This window comes from Anas platyrhynchos, chromosome 1 (assembly GCF_047663525.1).
Source record: "Anas platyrhynchos isolate ZD024472 breed Pekin duck chromosome 1, IASCAAS_PekinDuck_T2T, whole genome shotgun sequence".
In the NCBI taxonomy this organism is placed as follows: domain Eukaryota; kingdom Metazoa; phylum Chordata; class Aves; order Anseriformes; family Anatidae; genus Anas; species Anas platyrhynchos.
The window spans coordinates 89,475,273-89,498,326 of record NC_092587.1 but is presented as its reverse complement, the minus strand read 5'-3'; the positions used below and the strand labels follow the sequence as shown (position 1 = coordinate 89,498,326).

Genomic DNA, 23,054 nt, shown 5'->3' with positions numbered 1-23,054 from the left:
AGGCAAAAGAAATCAAAGAAATATTTAAATTGGATAGCAAGAAGAGAACCTGAGGAGTGATATACATGCTTTTACATGAACACTAAAAGTCTGAGAGAAAAGAGAGTGAACTGAAATGATTAGCCTTGAATGAAGACACCAGTGTAACAGGCGTATTGCTAACTGGCTAGAAGAACGACAGTTCATTAGACATTGTAATACCAGGGCACAGGGCACACAAGAAAGTATAAAGTAGGTCACACTGGTGATGGAAGACTATTACACATTTAGTAAGTATTAAGTGAGCACAGTGAACTAAACACCTCAACGTGTAGCATGGGTCAATGTAGCAACAATACAGCTCAGGGCCTGTATTGTCAAATGCCTGACCAAGGCAGTCACACAGACATCAGTGAGGCCAGGGGGACATAGAACAAAACAGTAACAGCAGAGCACCATTAACACATGGAGACTGGGCAAATGTGTTCCTGGGACATAAACCAGAGATAGATTTTTAGACATAATCATGGGAGCCCATGGTAAAAGGATCAATACTTGACTTGGTCCTCAGTAGAACACCGTGCTTGCTTTATTATCATAGCTGGTGAGCTGCCCTGTATTGTCACCTGTAGATACCTAGACTGAACATTTTTATTGGAAAGTCAGAAAACAAAACATTCACCACAGGTATATTCAACCTGCAGAAGGTGACATCATAACTTCATACACATAGACATCGCATAACTTCACTAATCAGTAAAACACATTTCCCAAGCTACACAACACACAATTAGATTGTTTTTAATAGTATCTGCTGATCAATTATATTGAAATATGCTCCAGACTGGCTGCTGCCTCTGTTTCCCCTCAAACTATATACAGAGCAAAATATTGGAACTTAGTACAAAACACAGTTTCACATCTTCTCTCTTACCTAGTGAATATCTGAAATAAAATGGTAATGACCAGACCAGCAATGGACAATCCAACACCAACATATGAGATACACTCCAAAGGCTTTGCATATTTATAATTGATCCGAAAGGCCTAGGAAAAAAATCAAATTAATTATAAGATGAGGTGATTTCCTTCCTAAAATTTGTATTTCTATTTGCACATAGAAATGAAAATGTTTTAGTAAAGCTATGACTGCTGCTAGCTACTGACAAAATTTTCAGATCACACACAATTTTTCCAGACAACAAAACAAGAGAAGCTTGTGCAGAACTGCAAAAGGAGACTTAACAATGTCAATCAAATATTCAGCAAAGTAGCAGATTAAATTATTCCTAGAGAAATACAAGGCTGAAAAGGCTGAAAAGAGTAGCTTTAACTTTTCATACTGATGTGCATTTCTCAATTTTGACTTCTGGTGATAAAGTCTAAGGTTTCATGTAAGGAATTCCAAATCAAAACCAGTCTTTGTTTGAACAGTGTCCATAAAGCAGCACACAAAATGTAAATGTAGTCAGAGAAACAGAAAATACCATTAACTTTGCACAAATGGATGGGAGTTTTCTCTTAGAATACAGTCATTTTATGCAATAAGGACATGCATAACACAAAGGGAAATACAGAAACAAGTAAGTACTACAAATATAGAAATGCTATTCTGTGAAAATGTAGTAAAAAGAAACTCTGAAATCTTAGCACTCCAGAAATCAATGACCATGATGTTAGCCATGGAGTGTTTTATTTAGAAAATCTGGCAGAACAATGAATGGCAGAGACAGTCATTCCTAAATAGTCTTGTAAGTATAAGACGGCAATATATAAAACTAAATGGCAGTAGGCTTAATATTTACAGAGAAATTGCTTTTTGTAAACATGTAAGCAAAGGAAGTAGCTAATGCTGAGTGCTTTAAGTTACTTGCCCAACACAAGTTAGTGCTGCAGCTAACACAGATTCCAAGATGCTTTTTGTGTCAGGGCACTTTAGGGTTCAGCCATACATTCATTTAAAACAGCTGCAACAATTCAGGTGCAGAGCTGCCACAGCAAGAGGAACGCCAGTGCCAGAGCAAAGTCAGGTGGGCTTAGCCCTCAGGCTTTGTGCCAGAGGAAACCAGGATTTGCCCATACCTATGGCCTTCCAGCAGCTTTGGGGAGCATCACATGTCCCCGTTAACCAGTTCTGCCATGGTTCAGAGACAAATAAGTGGGGGCATCTTCAACTGCTGTGCCTTCTAGCTCAGTACCCTTCTAGCCAGGGCACTGTGCCCAAGCCCTTTTATTGTCATTCTGGTCTTGTAAGTCAGAGAACAAGTGAAAACAAAAGAAAACAAACAAACAAACGAAAAAACACCACCCATAACAAAAAGCACCACACCAGATTCTTCCCATTCACGGAAGAACAACGACCTACCATGAGGACAGCAAAATGAGTAGTGTGGTTGCACTTGCATCTCAAGACTTGGCCTTTTTCTTTTGTACAGCCTGCAGTGTTCCAGTCGTTCACAGCGTAGTCCCAAAAGACGCATGCATAATCATGCAGCAGAAATTTGGATGTGTTGTACTACAAATAGGGATTACAAGGAGAAAAATGGGATAAAGAAACACAAAGAGATATGCACCAGCAAAAAGCATACTGACAAGTATCCTCTGAGAGGGGAGCCGACAGCTACTAAGGGATTTCCAGTAAACTTATGAAGACAATCAGTAGCAGCTAAATTCAGCTTTTTGAACTTATTTTGTATGTTCTTTCTCAGTCAAGAGTGACAAAGAAATGACCCGTTTCTATGAATTATTCAGATAATTACAGTTCAAATACACATCCATGAGACATAATAAATACCAAAGGAATTCTGCATAGGCCAAACAAAAGATATCAGATATTAGTAACATTAAATTACTGCCAGCTGATTAATGATGAATCCACACAATAAAAGGAAGCAAACACTGATAAATTCTGTGTACCACCCCCTACCCTCCTGCACTATGGCTTTGCTCACACAGAAATATGTCAAACTGCGTGCGGTATTTCTCAGACAATATACTTCTGCAGGTTACTGCAGTTAGAATATGAAATGAGAACCTTTAAGTGCAAATAAATATTAAAAGCAATCTTGTTCACAGTCTTGGTAGTTCATTACAGATGAGGAATAAGGGTAGGAGTAAGAAAAAAATAGTTTTCCATTATTACTGTATTTTTAAGTGCTTGTTTCCCAAAGCACTATGGTGGTGATTACTGATCTATCATACTCAAGTACTCATGTGCTCAAGCCTAAAAATCTTTGCCATGAGTTAAATATTGTAAGAATCGAAGTATTTTTGTCTTTGTTTTGGAGTAAGCCTGCTAAAAAATGAATAAATATTATGTAAACATTGCTAATTAAGCAAATTGGCTCTCACAAAAGGCATTTCCTGCAAAAATGCAGTAATATCTGGAATTGTTTCGGGGGGGGGGGGGGGGGGGGGGAATCAAAAACCCACAAACACTCTCAACTGTTTATTGCCAGAAATGAAAGTGGTGTGCTAAAAATAAACAAACAACAAAACAAAACAAAATAAGAACACCACTTTCAACTTATATCTCTTTCCCTGAGTATTTAAGAGGTACTAGGACAAGGACAGCCTCTGGTCAAACTGAATGTGGCATTTCTTCTCTGGGTAAAGAACTGGCTGGAGGGCTGCACTCAGTGGGTAGTCGTTAATGGAGTTAAGTCTAGCTGGTGTCCCTTTACAAGTGGTGGCCTCCAGGGGTCAGTACTGGGGCCTATCTTGTTTAATATCTTTACTGATGACCTGGATGAGGAGATTGAGTGTACCTTCAGTAAATTTGCAGATGACACCAAGCTGGGAGATAGTGTCGATCTGCCTGAGGGTAGGGTGGCCCTTCAGAGGGATCTGGATAGGCTTGGCTGCTGGTCTGAGGCTAAGGGATGAGGTTTAATAAGGCCAAGTGCTGGGTCCTGCGCTTTGGCCACAATAACCTAATGTTGCACTATAGGCTTGGGGTCAAGTGACTAGAAGACTGAATAGGAAAGGGACCTGGGAGTGTTGATGGATGCTCAGCTGAACAAGAGGTGGCAGTGTGCCCTGGTGGCCAACAGGCCAATGGCATCCTGGCCTGTGTTAGAAACAGTGCAACCAGCAGGAGCAGGGTGGTGATCGTCCCCCTGTACTCTGCTCTGGTGAGGGAACTGGGGTTGTTTAGTCTGGAGAAGAGGAGGCTCAAGGGAGACCTCATTGCTCTCTGCAACTTCCTGAAGGGAGGTTGTGATGAGGAAGGGGTCGGCCTCTTCTCTCAGATAACTAATGATAGGACTCGAGAAAATGGCCACAAGTTGTGCCTGGGGAAATTTAGATTAGATTTCAGGAAAAACTATTTCTCTCAAAGAGTGGTCAGGAGCTGGAACAGCCTGCCCAGGGAGGTGGGGGAGTCACCACCCCTGTTCAAGAAGTGCCTGGACAATGTGCTACAAGATAAGATTTAGTAGCTTAGTGGGTAGTATTGGCGATAGGAGGACAGTTGGACTAGATGATCTTGTAGGTCCTTTCCAAACTTGTGTTTCTATGATTCTATAATTCTATGATTTCTTACAGAAACTTACCTTGGGATTGAAGGCTATTTCAACACCACTGGCTGTTCCACCATCAATGTTGCCAGAGACAATTTGTTTAGAAAAATTACTGTGACTTGAATAAGTCTTTGACTGGAAGAGTTTGTCGTTTTGATAAAGGACAAAGCCAGCTCTTCTGTTTATTGATGAACCTTCGCTAGGCAAACAGAAAAGTAGGTACAGATATCAGAGAAACTGGTGCCTTAGAAGAAGCCTGTCCTATGCTGCTTTACACATCCAGTATTTACAGCATATTTTTATTTAGATAGTTATTTAGAATCCCTTTAAAATGTAGAGAAGAATTTCTTTTTCCCCATGAATTTCAAAAGATTCATCTTCAATTTTTGCTGGGGTGGAGTGTGAAATTTTAATAATAAAATAATTATTTCCCTTCTCCTAATGCCTTTTCTGAAGAAAAATGTTAGCAATGAGGGAAATAATATTCTAAATCCAGATACACACACATATGCCAAATGGCCAGGCTTTTAATAACACCAAAGAAGAAATAGTAACAACAGAGACATTTACAGTTAATAGGAAATTGGGGGATCAAAAGAGATTGGCTGGACTTCTCCCTTCAGACCCAACTTTTGGACTCTATTTCTTTGGTTACACTCTTACACCAAATTAGAGAGATTTCTAAGTGATTTAAATCACTAGTCTTAATTGTTGCTAAAGTGAGGGGAAAAAAAATCCTAGTTTATGCAATTGATTTTATTTTTGATTTTATAATTTTGTTTTCTTCATGAGAGTAATGTAATTTTAAACCTACAAAATGTCATGTGTGTATTTAATACTGAATAAATCTTTTTTTTTTTTTTTTAAATAAACTGTGCATTCAATCCAGCCCACTTGAAGGAAGTGTTACGATACACAGGCATTATGATAAAGACATTACACGATCACACTGGTTTTCCACAGGCCTGTTGCCTGCAACAGTTTTAGTGCTTTTCTAACCCTTATGAGAGGACAGGATTGTTCATTTCCCTGTGGACTGGTATAAGAACAATGTTCAGCAATATGATATTTAAATGCTTTGCAAACTTAATCTTCATTATACTCTTGTGCTGTGATGTCTAACGTTACTGTTACTGTACAGAGAGACTTAGGATGAGTCTGCTGGTTTCAGGTACCAAGACTGAAACTTCTGCAGTTTTAGCATGTCATAGAAAAGCACATGATGAAAAGTTCAGCTCCCTGGGGCTGTATTTGCAGCTGTGAATAATCAAACTTCCTGCAAATCACGCACAAGGGACAAAATTGGACATACAGAAGTGTCCTGGTTTCAGTTAGCACAGAATTAATTTTCTTCCTAGTAGCTGGTGGAATGCTGTGTTTTGGCTTAGGATGAGAAGAGTGCTGATAACACCCCGATGCTTTAATTGTTGCAGAGCAGTGCTTATACTAAGCCAAGGACATCTCAGCCTTTTGCTCTGTCCTGCCAACGGGCAGGCTGGGGGTGCAGTAAGAGCTGGGAGGGGACAGACCCAGGACAGGTGACCCAAACTAGCCAAAGGGGTATTCCATACCATCTGACGTCATGCTAAACAATATATAGGGGTGGCTAGCTGGGGGGAGGGGGCCGGACTGCTCGGGGTTAGGCTGGGCATCGGTCAGCGGGTGGTGAGCAATTGCATTGTGCATCACTTGTTTGTACATACTATTACTTTCGTATTATCACCATTGTATCATTATTATTATTATTGTTATTATTATTTTTGTTATTATTATTTTCCTGTCTTATTAAACTGTCTTTATCTCAACTCACGGGCTTCACTCTCCATTTCTCTCCCCCGTCCCAGCGAGGGAGGGGGGAGGGTGAGCGAACGGCTGCGTGGTGTTTAGCTGCCGGCCGGGTTAAACCACGACAAGAAGACAAATGACATATAATCAGCAGCCAGGTATCGTGTGCCTGGTAAGAAGGCCAGGATTATATCCTGCTTGGGACTCCAGCTGCTAAATTGGCATTAACCCTCACCACCACTCAGGGTAAACTACACAGCCATCAGCTTCTGCAGCAAAAGAAGCAAAGGAACTATATGCTTTTGAAGTGTACATAAGGGACAGCTAGAAAAATCCCGTGTGCCATTAAAAATGATTGCAACACATAGATGTAAGAAAACATCTGTCCTGGCTGACACTTGACAGTAGTAGTAATGTTAGTTGAAATGGCAGATGTCTTTGGATTTGGGATAGGATACATAAGTACTAGCCTTTGATCTTGATATATAGAGAGGTATGGTCAAAGATTCATTACATTCTGAATTTTTAAAAAGCAAAAAAAATTGGAAAGTACCAAAACATGTAAAGCTTTCTGACCATCACACGTACACATGTATTAATCTATAAATAAGATCATCCAGCTCATTTGACATGTGCATTTTTGTGCCACAATATGGTACCAACATGCATATCAAAAAATTTGTTGCTATAGTAGTTATAAAATCATATTTTTTTTTTATATTGGTTCAGCTTTTGTTTGTTTGTTTTCCCAAAACAGATTTTTAGGGAATATTCATTCAGAATTTATCCTGGCACAGTTTTCAGTAAGAGAAAAGAACTTACTGTTCCTTGTAATATTGAGCAGTATCTGAACTTCAGTACTGAGTTCATCATTAAGCCCAGTGGCATTTTTCTGTATTTCTAGTTTTGTTGTCTGATAATTTCCCGCTGTTTCATCTGCAAAAATTAACAGTGGGTGCATTAGAATTTATGGCACACACCTGCTTTTGCTGGTAAATCCAACAACACATCCAGGCTTACCTCTCTGTGCCAAAAACAGAATTGCAGAGGAGTTCAACATCAGTGGGACAGACTGGACTGCAATGTTGGTCTGAGTGATGTTGCTCATCAAAGAAAATTCTTCAATCGTTTTTGTGAGGCTGCATTGAAATAATGAGTGGGGAAAAAAACTTACTACTAGCTGTTACACACAGCTATAGGTACAGTTTCTGAGCTTCCCCTCTGATTTGATTCTCTGGCACATAAGTGAAGAAGCTACATGTTATCTCTAGCAGCAGGGGAAATTCTACTACTTATGAAGTCAACAGAAATTTTACTTTCTAACATCAAGAGAAGCAGGATTTAGCCATACATGCAGATGGGAGTGGAGCAATGTGAAATCTAGCATGCTGTCAAGTTGCAACAGCTTTTTAGGTAAGTCAGAAATTTCTTCTAACAAATGCAGGGTGCAGCTCCCTCATGCTGATAGCTTCCCCTTTCTACATGCTGGGAATTGTAATAATAATTCAGACTTCTGTGAAATGCAATAAAAAACCTGGAAGTGTTTTTAAAGTGCCAGCATCCCAACTTGCAGGTAAGTCCCTCCTCCTGTAAACCCCTCCCTGTTTACAAACAGTACTATGCTACTTAAACAATTTACCCATACTGTTTAAGCCAATTGATCAAATCAGAATTTAACTCCAGAAGCATAATTCCCTGCCCTCATCCTTTATACAAAGCATAAAGAGTCAGCCAAAATTATTTATGTAGGTATAAATTTACTGAATAAAATTGCACTTTAGAGTTGAACACTAAAGTTTTGATGTGTTCATAAACAACTTTCATTCTGAAACACAAAGGAAAATGCTGTTGATTAGATTTAATAAGAAGGGCAAAAGTTGAGGTTACCTTGATGTAACATTGACAAGATCACTGCTGAATTCCATTTCCTTGGCATCCAAGAGCTGACTCACTGTAGCCACTACTGTATTAGATGCCTGAGACAATCAGAAAAAAAAAAAAAAAAGGCAATGTTCAAAGATAAATGAAATAAATCATCCTTTGTTCTACATAGTCCATTGACAAAGTAGGAATACAATAGGCATTACTTGAAAGTGCATACAATGGAGTAAACAAAATACAGGATGTCATTTGAGAGAATATAAGCTTGAGCCAAGGGTTTATAAACACTACATTTCTATTAATTTAGACAGTAAAGAATAAGTGACAAACTTAAATGTCAAATGATGCTACTAGATGCTATTAGAATTCCAAATCAGGCCAAGTTTAAAGATCTGATAAGAAACAAATTTACACTCTGGGAATTTACTCTCACTCAGCAGTGATTCCGCAAGTATTCACTCAGGGCCACTTAAATAACTCAGCATACTGCTAAATCTGCTGGTGGAGAAGGGACAGAATCCATATCCCAAATATTAAGCCATAAGCATCTTATTACAGTCTTAAAACTCACTTGAGCGTCATCTGAAATGTTTGGCTTTTTCAGAATCTGCACTGAGATATTCATGGCAGCTGAGATGTTCTGTGTGGTCAGTTGGTCAGGCACGGCAGTAAGGATTTGAGTGGTCTTTGCAATTTCTAAAACAACGCTGGACTCTGCAGTTTCCACCTAGTAGGAAAATGCCATTCAACAGAAATAAGAAAAGGAAAAAAAGACACCACTTTTATAACATTCTTACATAAAATCATACAGATAGTCGAAGAAGAACCTGAATGCATCTTTCGCCACTCCTTCATGGCAGGTGGGTGTCGACACCAGCAGTAAGACCTCCTGGAGCTTCCAATGTTACAAAATTCTGTAAACCTCTAAATATTCCTCAAATAACCAGAAACTGATTTTTTTGGAAAACCATCACTGGAACTTTAGAAATGTCATCTAGAATAATAGTGCTTCTCAGAACAGTATTCAAAAACCGCACTGAAAATGTTATCCTCACTTGAGTACATTGTAGTGTCAAATCAGAATAAACAAAAAAATAAAAGAATCAGTGCTGGAAGCACCAAGAATTGTTACAAGCTCTGGATGGGCCCAGTTTGAATCAGTTAGCACTTAATGTGTAGGGCATAAATGTCTATAATATCTTAGGTATAAAACCACACACACACACAAATGTTATCTGTATGTTATATGAAGGTATAGCTAGCTGAAAATATGCCTAAGAGGCATGGAAAGCCTGTTTATCATCAGAAGAACTTCCTTCATATGTTATGGACACTGTCTAAACAGTGTATTGAGTCATCCTTCTTCTAATCCATTAAGGCATCCAAATCAAATTTAATTAAATCATGAATCTTTCAAGTGTTTTTAAAGCTCAGAGTGGTAGGAAATAGAGGGAATGTGTTGCATAGGGAGGAAGGAAGGAATTTTGCATTTATAATTAATTACTGGAGATTTATTATTTGATTTGAAAGTATCTGCATCATGCACATGGTGAAGGCCTATTTTCACTATTCTTACTTCTGACTTGTAGCATCATATTGTGTTCAAAGTAAATATTTGTGTTTATAGGAATGAAAATCCTTTTAAACCTGGTCTATAGATCACTAAGCATGTCTTTGGACTCCTAGAATGCACCTTCAGACCCCGAGCTGCCTGACGTTCACTAGGTGGCAGTACAATACCAAAAATTGTAAGAAAACCCCAAATTACTATTAGCAGCAGGCTAACCTTATGTTGCAACCAAATGCAGACCTGCCTCTTATTAGCATTATAAATAACTGCTAGTAGTATTATATATTATTACAGAGAACAATTGACATTTGAACCATTTGATAAAATTTATATACTGGGAAAATATAATCTTGATCTCAAGAATTAAGGATTCAAGCGACAATATTTGCTCAAGCAACAATTGATTGACTCACTTACAGAATCAAAGAATTTCTAGGTTGGAAGAGACCTCAAGATCATCGAGTCCAACCTCTGACTGAACACTAACAGTCCCCACTAAACCATATCCCTAAGCTCTACATTTAAACATCTTTTGAAGACTTCCAGGGATGGTGACTCCACCACTTCCCTAGGCAGCCTATTCCAATGTCTAACAACCCTTTGGGTAAAGAAGTTCTTCCTAAGATCCAACCTAAAACTCCCCTGGCGCAACTTAAGCCCATTCCCCCTCGTCCTGTCACCAGGCACGTGGGAGAACAGGCCAACCCCCACCTCGCTACAGCCTCCTTTGAGGTACCTGTAGAGAGCAATAAGGTCACCCCTGAGCCTCCTTTTCTCCAGGCTGAACAAGCCCAGCTCCCTCAGCCGCTCCTTGTAGGACTTGTTCTCCAGGCCCCTCACCAGCTTTGTCACCCTTCTCTGGACCCGCTCAAGCACCTCGATGTCCTTCTTGTAGTGAGGGGCCCAAAACTGAACACAGTACTCAAGGTGCGGCCTCACCAGAACCGAGTACAGGGAGACGAGCACCTCCCTAGCCCTGCTGGTCACACTGTTTCTGATACAAGCCAGGATGCTGTTGGCCTTCTTGGCCACCTGAGCACACTGCTGGCTCATATTCAGCCGACTGTCCACCATCACTCCCAGGTCCTTCTCTGCCTGGCAGCTCTCCAACCACTCATCTCCCAGCCTGTAGCTCTGCTTGGGGTTATTGCGCCCCAGGTGCAGGACCCGGCACTTGGCCTTGTTAAACTTCATGCAGTTGACCTCAGCCCATCGGTGCAGCCTATCCAGATCCTCCTGCAGAGCTTTCCTACCCTCGAGCAGATCAACACACGCACCTAGCTTGGTGCATCTGCAAACTTACTGAGGGTGCACTCAATCCCCTCATCCAGATCATTGATGAAGATGTTAAAGAGGACCAGCCCCAGCACCGAGCCCTGGGGGACGCCACTAGTGACTGGCCTCCAGCTGGACTTGACTCCATTCACCACAACTCTTTGGGCCCGGCTATCCAGCCAGTTTCTAACCCAACAAAGCGTGCGCCAGTCCAAGCCAAGAGCAGCCAGTTTCTTGAGGAGAATGCTGTGGGAGACGGTGTCAAAAGCCTTGCTGAAGTCAAGGTAGACCACATCCACAGCCTTTCCCTCGTCCACCCAGCGTGTCACGTTGTCATAGAAGGAGATCAGACTCGTCAAGCAGGACCTGCCTTCCATAAACCCATGCTGACTGGGCCTGATTGCCTGCTTGCCCTGCAAGTGCTGCATGATGACTCTCAAGAGGATCTGCTCCATGAGCTTCCCTGGCACTGAGGTCAAACTGACAGGCCTGTAGTTTCCCGGGTCTGCCCTCCGGCCCTTCTTGTAGATGGGCGTCACGTTTGCTAGCCGCCAGTCAACTGGGACCTCCCCCGATAGCCAGGACTGCTGATAAATGATGGATAGGGGCTTGGCCAGCTCCTCTGCCAGTTCTCTCAGTACCCTTGGGTGGATCCCATCCGGCCCCATCGACTTGTGCACATCCAAGTGCAGTACCAGGTCATCAACCAGTTCTTCGTGGATAGTGAGGGCCACATCCTGCTCCCCATCCCCTTCCACCAGCTCAGGGTACTGGGTATCCAGAGAACAACCGGTATTGCCACTAAAGACTGAGGCGAAGAAGGCATTGAGCACCTTCGCCTTTTCCTCATCTCTTGTAACTAAGCTTCCCCCCGCATCCAGTAAAGGATGGAGATTCTCCTTAGTCATCCTTTTTGTGTTGATGTATTTATAAAAACATTTTTTGTTATCTTTAACGGCAGTAGCCAGATTGAGCTCCAGATGAGCTTTGGCCTTTCTAATTTTGTCCCTGCACAGCCTCACAACATCCTTATAGTCCTCCCTAGTGGCCTGCCCACTTTTCCAAAGATTATAAACCCTCTTTTTTCTCCTAAGCTCAAGCTACAATTCTCTGTTGAGCCAGGCTGGTCTTCTTCCCCGCCAGCTCGCCTTTGGGCATGTGGGGACAGACCGTTCCTGCGCCATTAGGATTTCCCTCTTGAAGAGCGCCCAGCCTTCCTGGACTCCTCTGCCCTTCAGAACCGCCTCCCAAGGGACTCTACCAACCAGTGTCCTCAGCAGCACAAAGTCAGCCCTCTGGAAGTCCAATACAGCGGTTTTACTGGTCCCCTTCCTGGCCTCGCCAAGAATAGAGAACTCCACAATTTCGTGGTCACTCTGCCCAAGACAGCTCCCGACAATCACATCCTCCACCAGTCCTTCTCTGTTTGTGAAGAGAAGGTCTAGCAGGGCACCACCCCTGGTAGGCTCACTAACCAGCTGTGTCAGGAAGCTATCTTCCACGCTCTCCAGAAACCTCCTAGACTGTTTTCTCTGGGCTGTGTTGTGCTTCCAGGATATGAGGATATGTATCTGTTTTTTTCCTTTTTTTTTTTTTTTTTTTTTTTTTTTCGAGACTAGTGATAAAGAATCGAAGATCAGAAGCAGAAAACAGTTGTGGCTGTCTTTAATGTATGTAATCATGTTCAGTGCTCCATGTTGTTGAGTATGACAGACCTAAGCCTTAAGGCAAGGCTAGGGTATATGGTTTTTGTTTGTTTGTTTTTGGTTTTGTTTTAAATCAGGAAGAGTTTGTCATCCATACAAGAAATTTTGTCTTTGAATTATTGAGAGACAAAAATGTTTAGGCTTTGCTCTTAATCCTTTCTAACATCTCAGTGTCATCACCACTGTGCTAACTGTGTGTTTGCTAACCCACAAGTGGCTACTCTCAAAAAGAGTGCCACTCTTGCCACTCTTTTTGAAATCTCATCAATTTTCTCAGCAGTTCAGTATCCTGGGTCAGCATTGCCTCCACTCTCAGGTGTTTGCTGAGAAGTGGGAACCTGAGTGAGGAACTTCCAGGCCAGCCAGGTAATATTAGGTGGGATATGGTGTTCAGGCAAAATCAAGCAAAATAAAATAATCAGCATTATAAAAAATCCATTTGCAAAGCAGGCACATGCCAAGAATTCCCCTGAAAAAAAGGCTTTGGTGGTTCATTTATCATTTTGCAAAATTTTAAGAAAGGAAACACAAATACATATTTCCTGCCTCCAATACCTATTGCTTTTTTTTTTTTTTTTATTGTGATGCTGCAGAATCCCAGCCATTCTGTAAACAGCATGTCAAGATTACCTGTGATGCTAGGGAGTCCAGATTTTCATTACAATTCTGCACACTGGGTTCCTCTAAAGTAGGAATTATTCCGTTTCTGGAGCACAACCGAATCGCAATTGAAGAGTTACCTGGTAATATTGTAAAAGCAGAAAGATATGCATTTAGTACACAAGCCCTCAGTCATATGCACATGACCTCATTAGGAAGTAAAACAGCTCAGTGGGTGTGACACCCTAGCCAGTGTTATTTTCTGTTTGCATACAAAAAAAAAAAATGTCTCTCAAGATTAGAAGTGACCATCAATTATTTAACTGGTTTATTACTGGTCATTTTTGAACATGTGTTTTATACTTACAGACACAATTTTGTCTCAGTGGCTGAGATTATGCATACCAAATTTAGATAGGTTTAAACATGCTAGAACTGCAGAAATGGCTCTCAAATTGGAGGTGCAGACATCAGCACTAAACCATCAGAAAGACTTTTTACCATGTCTTGTAAAAAGTACTTAATTCATCATGAAAGAACTAAGAAGGGCAGGTGGAACTGCCTTGCAACAGTTACTCTGAAAGGTCACTGAGAGCTGGTATATGCTGCTGGAGTACTCCTTGCTTTTCATGTCTCTTCTGTGAGAAACCCAAATGCTGTATTTTGTTTTTCTAATTTCAGTGATGTCAACAGTCAGCCACAGTTCATGGAAAGTGTCAATGATAATTGTCCATGATAAAAAGTGATATTTTTTCTGTCAAACACCAGTTCATTAGCGACCTTAACCAACTCTTAGTTGAGTTCCAGACAGACACGTATCTGGGATGTGTACATTAAATCGTATGCACTCGAGGTAGGAAGCTGTGTGGACAGATTAGTGCTCCTGCTGCTTGAACTCTGCTGTTCTGGCTTTAAACAGAGAGCTCTCATCTTCTGCTCTAATGATCTAACATCTTTCACAAACCTTATATTTGCCTTTGTGAAGCGGAAGTAAAAGGAAAGAAACATACCATTCGCAGTGTGAGGTTCACATTTTTCGTTGGAGCTGCCATATTTACCCACTATAATCCTTTCAAAAGTAAGATTTTTTATATCACCTTCAGAATTGTTGTATGTGTAAGTACTGGCCTCACAGAAATTAACTGTACAGAAGGAAAAAAAATAAAATACATTAGGATCAAAAATTTTTAATACATGGAGAAATTTTCGAAAATAAAATAGTATTAAGAAAATATAAACTCATTGACTCTTTTGTCGTAAAGGAAATAAATATCTGTTAAAGCAGGGGGCAAAACTGAGCATGGAGTTCCCAGTGGAGCCTCACCAGTGCCCAAGATGGGGAGGGTAATGCTGTCCATCAATCTGTATCAATCTGTTTCTCTCTGCCTAGCACAGCTGCTCTGCTTTGCTTACAATGAAGGCAGACTGTTGGCTCATATTGAACTTGGCAGCCACTGTCACTCACAGTTCCTTTTCAGCAGGGCTGCTTCTCAAACAGCAAGTTGCTAGTCTGTTCCAGTGTCCCCAGTGCAGAGATTCACATTTGTCCTTGCAGGCCGCTGTGGCGTTTCCACTGGTCTGATTCTCAGGTTTCCAAGGCTCTTCTGCATTGACACTCTACTGTTAAAGTGTCAACAATACCTCCACTCCACCACAAGTTTAGTGTTGTCCTCAGATTTGCTGAGAGTGCATTCTGTTATCATTCAGATTGCCAACAAAGACATTAAACGATACTGGCCCTAGTATCAACCAGTGGGTTGCCCTACTTTTACGGTACTCTAATCAAGCCATTGATACCACACTTTGAGTTTGGCAGTTGAGTTAATTTTCAGCCCAGGTAATGGCTGTACACCCTTCCTGTACATCTTTACCTATCAAATGAGAATGCTGAGGGAGACAGTGTCAAAAGCCTGACTAAAATCAGAGTGTACTACAACTTTCACTCCTGTTGACTTTATTGGCCAGTTACTTCATACAGAAGGCAGTCAGGTTGCTCAACCTTGATTTGCCATTTGTAAATCCAGACTGCTCCTGATTATTTTCTTGTATTTCACATGCATGGAAATAGGCTCCAAGAGAATGTGGTCCACCGTACTTCTAGGATCTGAGGAAAACCTGACAGGCTTGTGGTTTCCCCACTCCTCCTTCTTGCCTTTCTTAATGGTGGGCATGATGTTGGTGTTTTAGTTTTCTGTGGCCTCCCCTGATCATGATGTTTTTACATAGGTGACAGAGAGCAGTCCCACATTTACATCAGTCAGCTCTTTCACTGCTCCTATATGAATCCTGTCTAGATCCATGCATGTGAATACTTTTGTGGTGATGTTGCAACTGGCAGCAGGAAATGAGGATAGGCATTATCCTGCTGGGTACTGAGTCCCCTTGGCACTGGAAAATCCAGAGAGAGCAATGCTGGCCACTGAGGTCTGAATCCGATTTTGGAGTCATTGTGATGTTCAAACAGAGGAATTCAAACAAAGGCCAAATTGGCTAGAAACAGGCCACAGGCTGTTGAAAACCATAATGTCTTCCCCAGATATGTTACTCATTCAAAAGAATGACAGAAGTGGGTGAAAGTTATGGCCTCTTCTAGGAAGAAGAGCCACGTCACTTCTTGCACACCCGACCCTGCTGAGCAGGTGGGTCGCGAGCCTCCCAGAACAGAGGGGTTCACAGAAATAACACCAACGGCTTGTGCTGCCTTGCTCGTACTAACCTATATCACAAAGGAGTCCTATCCACTCGTCAGGGCACACACAGGCTCCATCCTGGCAGATTCCCCCATTGTGGCAGAAGCAAGGAGGTACCACGGTTTCTGTAATTTCTGTGTAAATAAATAATCAAGATGTACGTATCCATAAATATGTATGCAAAATATATATGCTTATAAATAATTTGATGAAGGAAATATACAAATATGATGCTGATTTATTTGAAGCTTCAACTAAAAAATATGTTATTCTGTGCCCCACAGTCTTGCCCATGGACTCAATCACTGGTTCCTCCTAACCCCCCAAAACAATGCTGTTAATGCAGGGTCAAAGCTTTCAAAAATTAATCTGCATCCACACAGAAAAGTAGACAGAAACTGCTCTGTGTAGCTGCCAGAAAGTCAGGAGCAATGATGGTATGGGCCTCCAGAATACAAGAAACTCAAGCTGTTGAACCTGTGAAAAGCCCAAATGGCTCGTGCAGGGTTTCACAGGGAACAAGAGGGCAAAACAGGGCCACAGATTTCCAAGACCCAAACTGGCAGTGAGCAGGTGGATAATCAGACCTCCAAAAATCACACAGAAATATTCTGATTTAAGCCAGAATTTATGGGGTAATACAGATAAAAATCCATGTCCTGGTCTCAGCCATAGCCTCTATTCACATTCCAGGACAGGTGCCAATTTTTATTGTCTCCTGGCAGGAATAGCAGGCTTTGTCTGAAGTAGTCATTGCACAGGCTGATGCAGCTTCAGGAAACAAAAAAGCACAATATAAGCAAGAGCAGAGAAATTACATTTCTTAGGAATTTCTGACTACACCATGGTGTTGGAAGTGTTTGGCAAGCTCTGAAAATTTTAAGGTTTCTTTAAAAAGAGGCTGGCTCAGGGGTATTCTGCAGCAGAAATTGAAGTACAGAAGGTGCTGGTGGACCTCAAGCTTTGGAATATGGCTCCAAGACCTGGGGGACCCCCCTGGGCCAAGGCTTCCTCTCAGTTTATCTCATCCAACCCAACATGGAGGGTGGAATTTGGAATCCCTTCCCACTCCGCTGCACTGGGTGCAGTTTATGCTTTGAAATTATACAGAAAACTGAGGTTGAGGCCTGCTATTTGATCTGACATTTTAGAGTCTGTGTTTCGAGGTGCTGGCAAATAAAGTAAAGCCAGAAAATGCAAAAGTAAACAGTGCTGTCAGGAGCACATGTGCTATTGTATATTCCTAATGTTCTCATTGAAGCAAAAAGATTGCTTAACTTCTTGCTCTTTAATGGGATTCATGTAACTGAAAGGTTATTACAGACTATAGGGGATGCGCCACGTGGCTGGGGTAATTCTGTTCTTGGCAAGTGTTGCTTGACTCTTGCTCATGTGGCTGCTATGTAGCAGTCTGTCTCAGCTACGTTTCAGCCAAATGTCTGTGATGCTAGTGGAATAACATCTATGTGCAGCTAGGTAATGTCTTTGCTATCCATCAGCTGTTCAAATCACATTGTTTCTCTGCTGGAATTCTTACGACGAGGAAAGGAAAACTCATGCAGCAACTGAGAGTGGGACCAGGGAGGGGGGGGGGGTTGTGGTGGGGTGGGGGACACAACTTCAGCAGCTGCAGACAAAGGCTTGATGTGGGGAAGCTGGGTGAGTGCTTGAACCACTGCTGCCCTGTTGCCCAGCAGTGCTGGCTCATGTGGCAGGCACATGCATGTAGCACATGGGGCAATGTGGCAGAGGAATGACATCAGGAATTGGTTTCCTGCTTTGCCTTGGGAGCCCTTTGGACCTGGGAACCCACAAAATACTCAGGGACCTGCAGCACAGCTCCAGGCCTCCATGGCCGAAGCAGGCATATCACACAGGATCCCCAAAACAGAAGTTGCAGTGGTGCTGCCTTGCAAATGCTGCACATGATCCTGGGATGCCTGCAGAGGAGCACGGAGAGGAGGGAGCGTGACCGGGGCAGCCTTGAGCTGGAAGCATCAATGCTGGCACTTCTACAACCAGGAATCCTGAATCTGTTGGGATCTAACTCCTGAATCATTGCTTTTGCAAGTGGTAAAACAGAAAAACACAAACATATGAGGCAAAAAGTCCAGCATTGGCCCCTGGAGGTACAAACGCATCTTTCTTGAGCAGTTGCCAGCAAGCAGCATCCACCTCACCTCTGTAACAACAGCATGACACTCTTGAGATCTGCTAACGTTACTGCTTTTTCATTGCAGATTTTTTGTTTGTTTGTTTGTTTGTTTTTGTGGGGTGGGTAGGAATCTGTGTCTTTCACAAATATGAATTCCCAGACTTAATAATGCAGTCATGCCTACCCCACACACAGTAAAACTCATCAGCCTCAAATAATTGTGGCATTGGCTTAACATCACAGGGCTCTTCTGTTTTTAAGTTTCGGAAACATCTTCTTTTTATTTGTCCTTGTCTTTTAAGTTTTGCAGAAATTAATTATTTCAAGAATCACATTGATTTTGTATATATTCTTAAATTGAGACTGAGATTCTTGCATAATATAATGTCATCAAGAATTGTGGGGTTTTGTTTGTTTATTTTCTTTTTTTTTTTTCTAAACCAGACATCCTGGGGACTGCTAATGGTAATGCAGTTAAGGTTTGGAAAAAACAGAAACACTACAGCTATGCACAACTAACACTGCATCAGATGGGCATTAAAGTATTTCCCATCCTTCAAGTTGCTGCAGTTTCAGTCCTACTCCTAGCAGCTAGTTGCCCTGTAGCTGTGTAAATTGGAGGTACACGAAGAATTCCCAAGCTGCCGAGAGTTAACTCCAAATCATCTGGGCTTAGGATCATCAAGTCAAACAAAGCCCTAAATATATTCTTATATTCACAAAGGTAAATAATTACTCATTTAAGTTAAGCAATTAATATTTACTTATGTGCCATTTCGTGTGTTCAGGTATGTTGCTTCCCTGTAAACATCTGATAGATCTCTTGAAACAAATATAGCCCAGTGTGTCCTAACGTAAACTTTTCCCTGGGCCGCCTGGTCTCCAATAACATCTGTCTTGCTGGGTGAGCAGCAAGGAACGTCTGATTCTTGCAATGAACTTTACATGCATATAGGTCCATGCATGATTTTGCATCATGACCATATACTGAGTATTCTGCTGAGAGGAACCAAGTTTTCTGCTCAAAGTTTGTACAAGAAAGCGTCTTAAGAGGTTGCACTGGCCTGATTTTCAGATACAGAATATGCAAACCAATGTTTCCTAAATTCCCTCCACAAAACTTTCTATAATGCAAATTGCAGTAAAATCATGGACAGGTGCTATACAGCACCTTTGTGATTATATGTTGTTCTTTTCCCTGTACAGCTAAGTAGTTACTCTTTAAAACATTATTTACAAGCCTAGCTAGAGTTTTATTTTTGACTTTCAAAAAGTAAATGAGATTTCTACCCAAAGAGTGAGAAGCTTTCAAGACATTTCTTCAAAACAATGATAGCGAATTCATTCACAGTGTAAGTACATTACAAGGGAAATATTCAAGATTGTTTGCCGCACTATTCTGCTTTACAAGAGAAGGCAAAGTTGTAAGTACTTGCTTAAACATCAATGTAAGAAGAAAGGCATTTCCACCTAAAAGTCTGGGACACAGATGAGTCTATCAGTAATCATGTTTAAATACTTTAGGAAAGGCAGAAGAACACAAAGAACTCAGACAGAGCTCAGATAGTGCAGAATTGTATTTCTTACCTGTGTGAAACTTGATGATAAGCTGCCAAGCACAAAGGGACCAGAGGGTCAGAGTCACCACACAGCAGGCAACTGCAATCAGTATTTTGTCCCAGTGGCGTGAAGGCATGTTGTGGTGTGGACTGTCTGCCTGGCTATAAAATGATATTATACATCTATAACCTTGTAATGGATAAACCATTAACTACTAGCCTACTCCTATAAAATTAACCTTTTCAGTTCCATTTAGGAAAGAAAAAAAAAAAAAAAAAAAAAAAAAAAAAGATAAATAGCATGCATTTATTTCCAACATTTTCTACCCTACAAAACATTTCACTTAACAAGACATCAGATATCACATCTTCTGCCTGTCACAAGCGGGCATCCCAGAGCAGACACCCAGCTATGCTTATACTCATATGGGCCAGAGCCCACTCACTGTGTGTGCAGCAGGGCTCATGACCATGCCAGCAGACCATTCCTCCCTCCAAGAATGGCATCCTAGGCCTCTGATCCCCAAACCAGACCTGCATGTGGCCCAGGCATAGGAGCTGCATCACCACACAGGACCCATGTCTGCATCTTGCAGGGTACAAGGCCCCGTCAGTCATCACTCATACAGACAGTAACCTCCAACCCCTCCCCATCTGACACGGGGATGCTGTCTACCCTCACATAACCCCAGAGGATGTAAACCCCAGTGTCCCCCATGGGACAGCCTTGCTGAATCCCCTCTGTGCATCTCCACTGTGAAATGTGGTCACTCAGCAGGGAATAAAATCTCTGCCTTCAAACTTGCTAGACATCTGTCTCCAGAGAGGAACAGGGGCAGAATAGTGGGGGGGGGGAGAGGGGGGGGAAGAATGGGAAAAAGGCTGAGGTAAAATATGAAGCAGAAAGAAAAATTTTAACACCAGAACCACCAAAAACAGTATCTTCTGCATGCTAGCATGTCTCTTTCTGACAAACTAAAAACTAAGAGATTGATATCATAGTCAAAAGAGGCAACAAGAGCTATTAAAAATCCTAATTGGAATAAACACTGTCTTTTTGTGTTGTCAGTGATCAGCAGATGAGTCTCTGGTGCATGAGCAGGAACAAAGCCCTGCTTTTACATGGTGTTCTCCATCAGTGACTCTTAGTGAGGAAAGGAGTTTTGTTAGGCTTCTTTAGCTGCTTCATCTCAACTTTAGAAACAGGGTTCAAAAAGGGACTTGTGCAGAGCAGAGCAAAGCACAGCCAGACAGGCAGCATCTTCTGGGGGGAAACTGAGTCATGGAACAGTCCAGCAATGCAAAGTTAAGCCATATCCAAGTATAGCACTGAGTCTGAGGGATGACACTATTAAAAGCATGCCTAGCTCCTGAATCTGGTGTCCTTTGCTCATAGAAGTGCTACTGGATGATAGCAGGGGCTTTGCGTGCTTGCAGAGATTTTAAAAGACAAAGTAGGAAAGAAATAAAAATTAAATCCCACTTACTAACACTGCCATTTCTTTCCTGTGGAAATATCATCCCTGCTTCATTCCCTTACAGAGCTGACATCACTGTGTACATCTCTGGACGGGATGTTGTATTTCTGTATATGACACTGATTCTGAAATCTTCAGCTGCGGTCCCAGGTTTGCACATGGAAGATGGTTTCTCAGCTGGGAAATGGGAAATGGGAAATAGGACTGTGAACAAAAAGACTGTGAACTTCTAACTTTACCAGAATAATTTACATAAACCTTAACAAAAAATAATAATGGCATAAGGAAACAGATGACAAAACCTAAGCAAATCAATAAATACATCCTAAAAGATAGTACATTTTTATTTATGAAAATAATAAACAATTTTTATATGATAAATCAAATTGAAAGAAAACCTTATTACTTGCAAATCTGTATGTGTTGCAGCTGTACAGAGACAAAACTGTTCTTGAGTGACTAGATACGCTTCTCCTGCTTTTCTCCATTTCTTGTGAGCCTTAATTGGAGCCAGATGTTTCTTATTTCCTTTCTTTTTTTTTTGTTTTCAAGCCCAAATAAAGTGCAGTGCCAGCAGTAAACACCATCTTTGACATTTTTTTCATGTGTCAACTGCATCTGGCTGAGTCACAGTTACAAACAAGTAAAACTCCAGCAAAGCAGTGCAAGCTTTCTCTTGTGCTGTCATTCATTTGTGGAGCAGGAACTCAGCATGGTTGTTTCTGGGTCTGCCACACAGGAGCCATAAAAGCCCCAGAGTGTGTCTGAGAACTTTGTTCCTCCTAAAGGGTGCTGGAGGCTGCCTGTGATATGGCAGTAGTGTGCCATGAGAGCAGCTCCCCCACCCTTCAGTCCTTGAATGCTAGGAGTGATTTCTAATTGCTTAATTGCTCTGCAGTTGCACGGATCTTCTTTATAAATGCAGTCTGCTTTCCACTTCTTCTTTCTCCTTTTCAGAGAGGCAATGGCTGATAACCACAATGTGTAGACATAACCATTTCTGGTCCAATTTCCTGCCCATATGTTGGCCTCTCAGCCACCATCCCCTGCAGAATATCTTGTCATTAAATGGCATTAGTCCTTACACAACAGCTTTTTTACCTGAATCAAATTCCTAAATATTCTGTAGTATTTATCATTTTTTTCCAGCTATTTTTTAAAATGTAGTTTCATTCTAAGAAGTGCACCCAGTATCTTATAGAAATCCCTAAATTGCAACAATACAAATAGCAAGGTGATAGAAATTGCTATTCTGAAAAAGTCATCTGAGGACTAGTTATTCCATTTGACAAATACTGGGCTTTTTCCTCCCATATATTTTGGGCAAGCACATATTTGACCTAGAACAGATTTTAAAGGCCAGTGCCCAGCAGTTTTCCAGTTGACTTTCTCCCTCTTAACAGATGTGCGGTTATTGTGCAGTCCTTGGGAGTCCTTGAAATTCAGCCTTTCTTCTATTATTTCATATGCCAAAGGACTTTCTGGATAAAAAACTGTTCTGTTTTCTTCCAGCGACTTCTGTACTAGTAACTCGCAACCCAGCTGGCATAGCTCAGCTGAGCTGAACCATGTGGGGAGCACATTAAGGGAGCAGGCATAGCAAGGCTTTCTAGTGCCTCAGTTTAAAGGATGAAAGAATGTGTAGGATTGAAATCCCTTGCACTGCCAAATTTACTCTTAGTTCAGCACTGAAGGGACCGTGAGGTACCCAGCCATCCCCCCAGGTTGAAACACCTCCCCATTCTGAGCCGAGCTTTATGCAAAGCCAAAGCTACGATGTGCAGAAAACAGAACTGGCATCTCCCAAGGTCCGGTCCAGCTAGTTCAAATGTCTAGGTGGGCTATAAAAGTAACAT

At 41.6% G+C, this 23,054-nt stretch overlaps 1 protein-coding gene across 1 annotated transcript in view; it reads right to left on the bottom strand.

Annotated features, from left to right (window-relative positions):
* ADGRG7 (adhesion G protein-coupled receptor G7) overlaps nucleotides 1-21,741 on the bottom strand; it is a 28,783-nt gene extending 7,042 nt beyond the window's left edge. The window contains exons 1-13 of the mRNA XM_013106097.5: nucleotides 21,605-21,741; nucleotides 21,208-21,375; nucleotides 19,749-19,882; nucleotides 16,033-16,140; nucleotides 14,327-14,458; nucleotides 13,347-13,456; nucleotides 8,737-8,892; nucleotides 8,172-8,260; nucleotides 7,305-7,423; nucleotides 7,107-7,220; nucleotides 4,533-4,693; nucleotides 2,345-2,494; nucleotides 914-1,026 (exon numbers count right to left, since the gene is read on the bottom strand). Coding sequence (XP_012961551.2) covers nucleotides 914-1,026; nucleotides 2,345-2,494; nucleotides 4,533-4,693; nucleotides 7,107-7,220; nucleotides 7,305-7,423; nucleotides 8,172-8,260; nucleotides 8,737-8,892; nucleotides 13,347-13,456; nucleotides 14,327-14,458; nucleotides 16,033-16,140; nucleotides 19,749-19,857 — 1,361 coding nt within the window. The 5' untranslated portion in view covers nucleotides 19,858-19,882; nucleotides 21,208-21,375; nucleotides 21,605-21,741. The remainder of the gene's footprint in view (nucleotides 1-913; nucleotides 1,027-2,344; nucleotides 2,495-4,532; nucleotides 4,694-7,106; nucleotides 7,221-7,304; nucleotides 7,424-8,171; nucleotides 8,261-8,736; nucleotides 8,893-13,346; nucleotides 13,457-14,326; nucleotides 14,459-16,032; nucleotides 16,141-19,748; nucleotides 19,883-21,207; nucleotides 21,376-21,604) is intronic.
* Nucleotides 21,742-23,054: the final 1,313 nt, after the last annotated feature.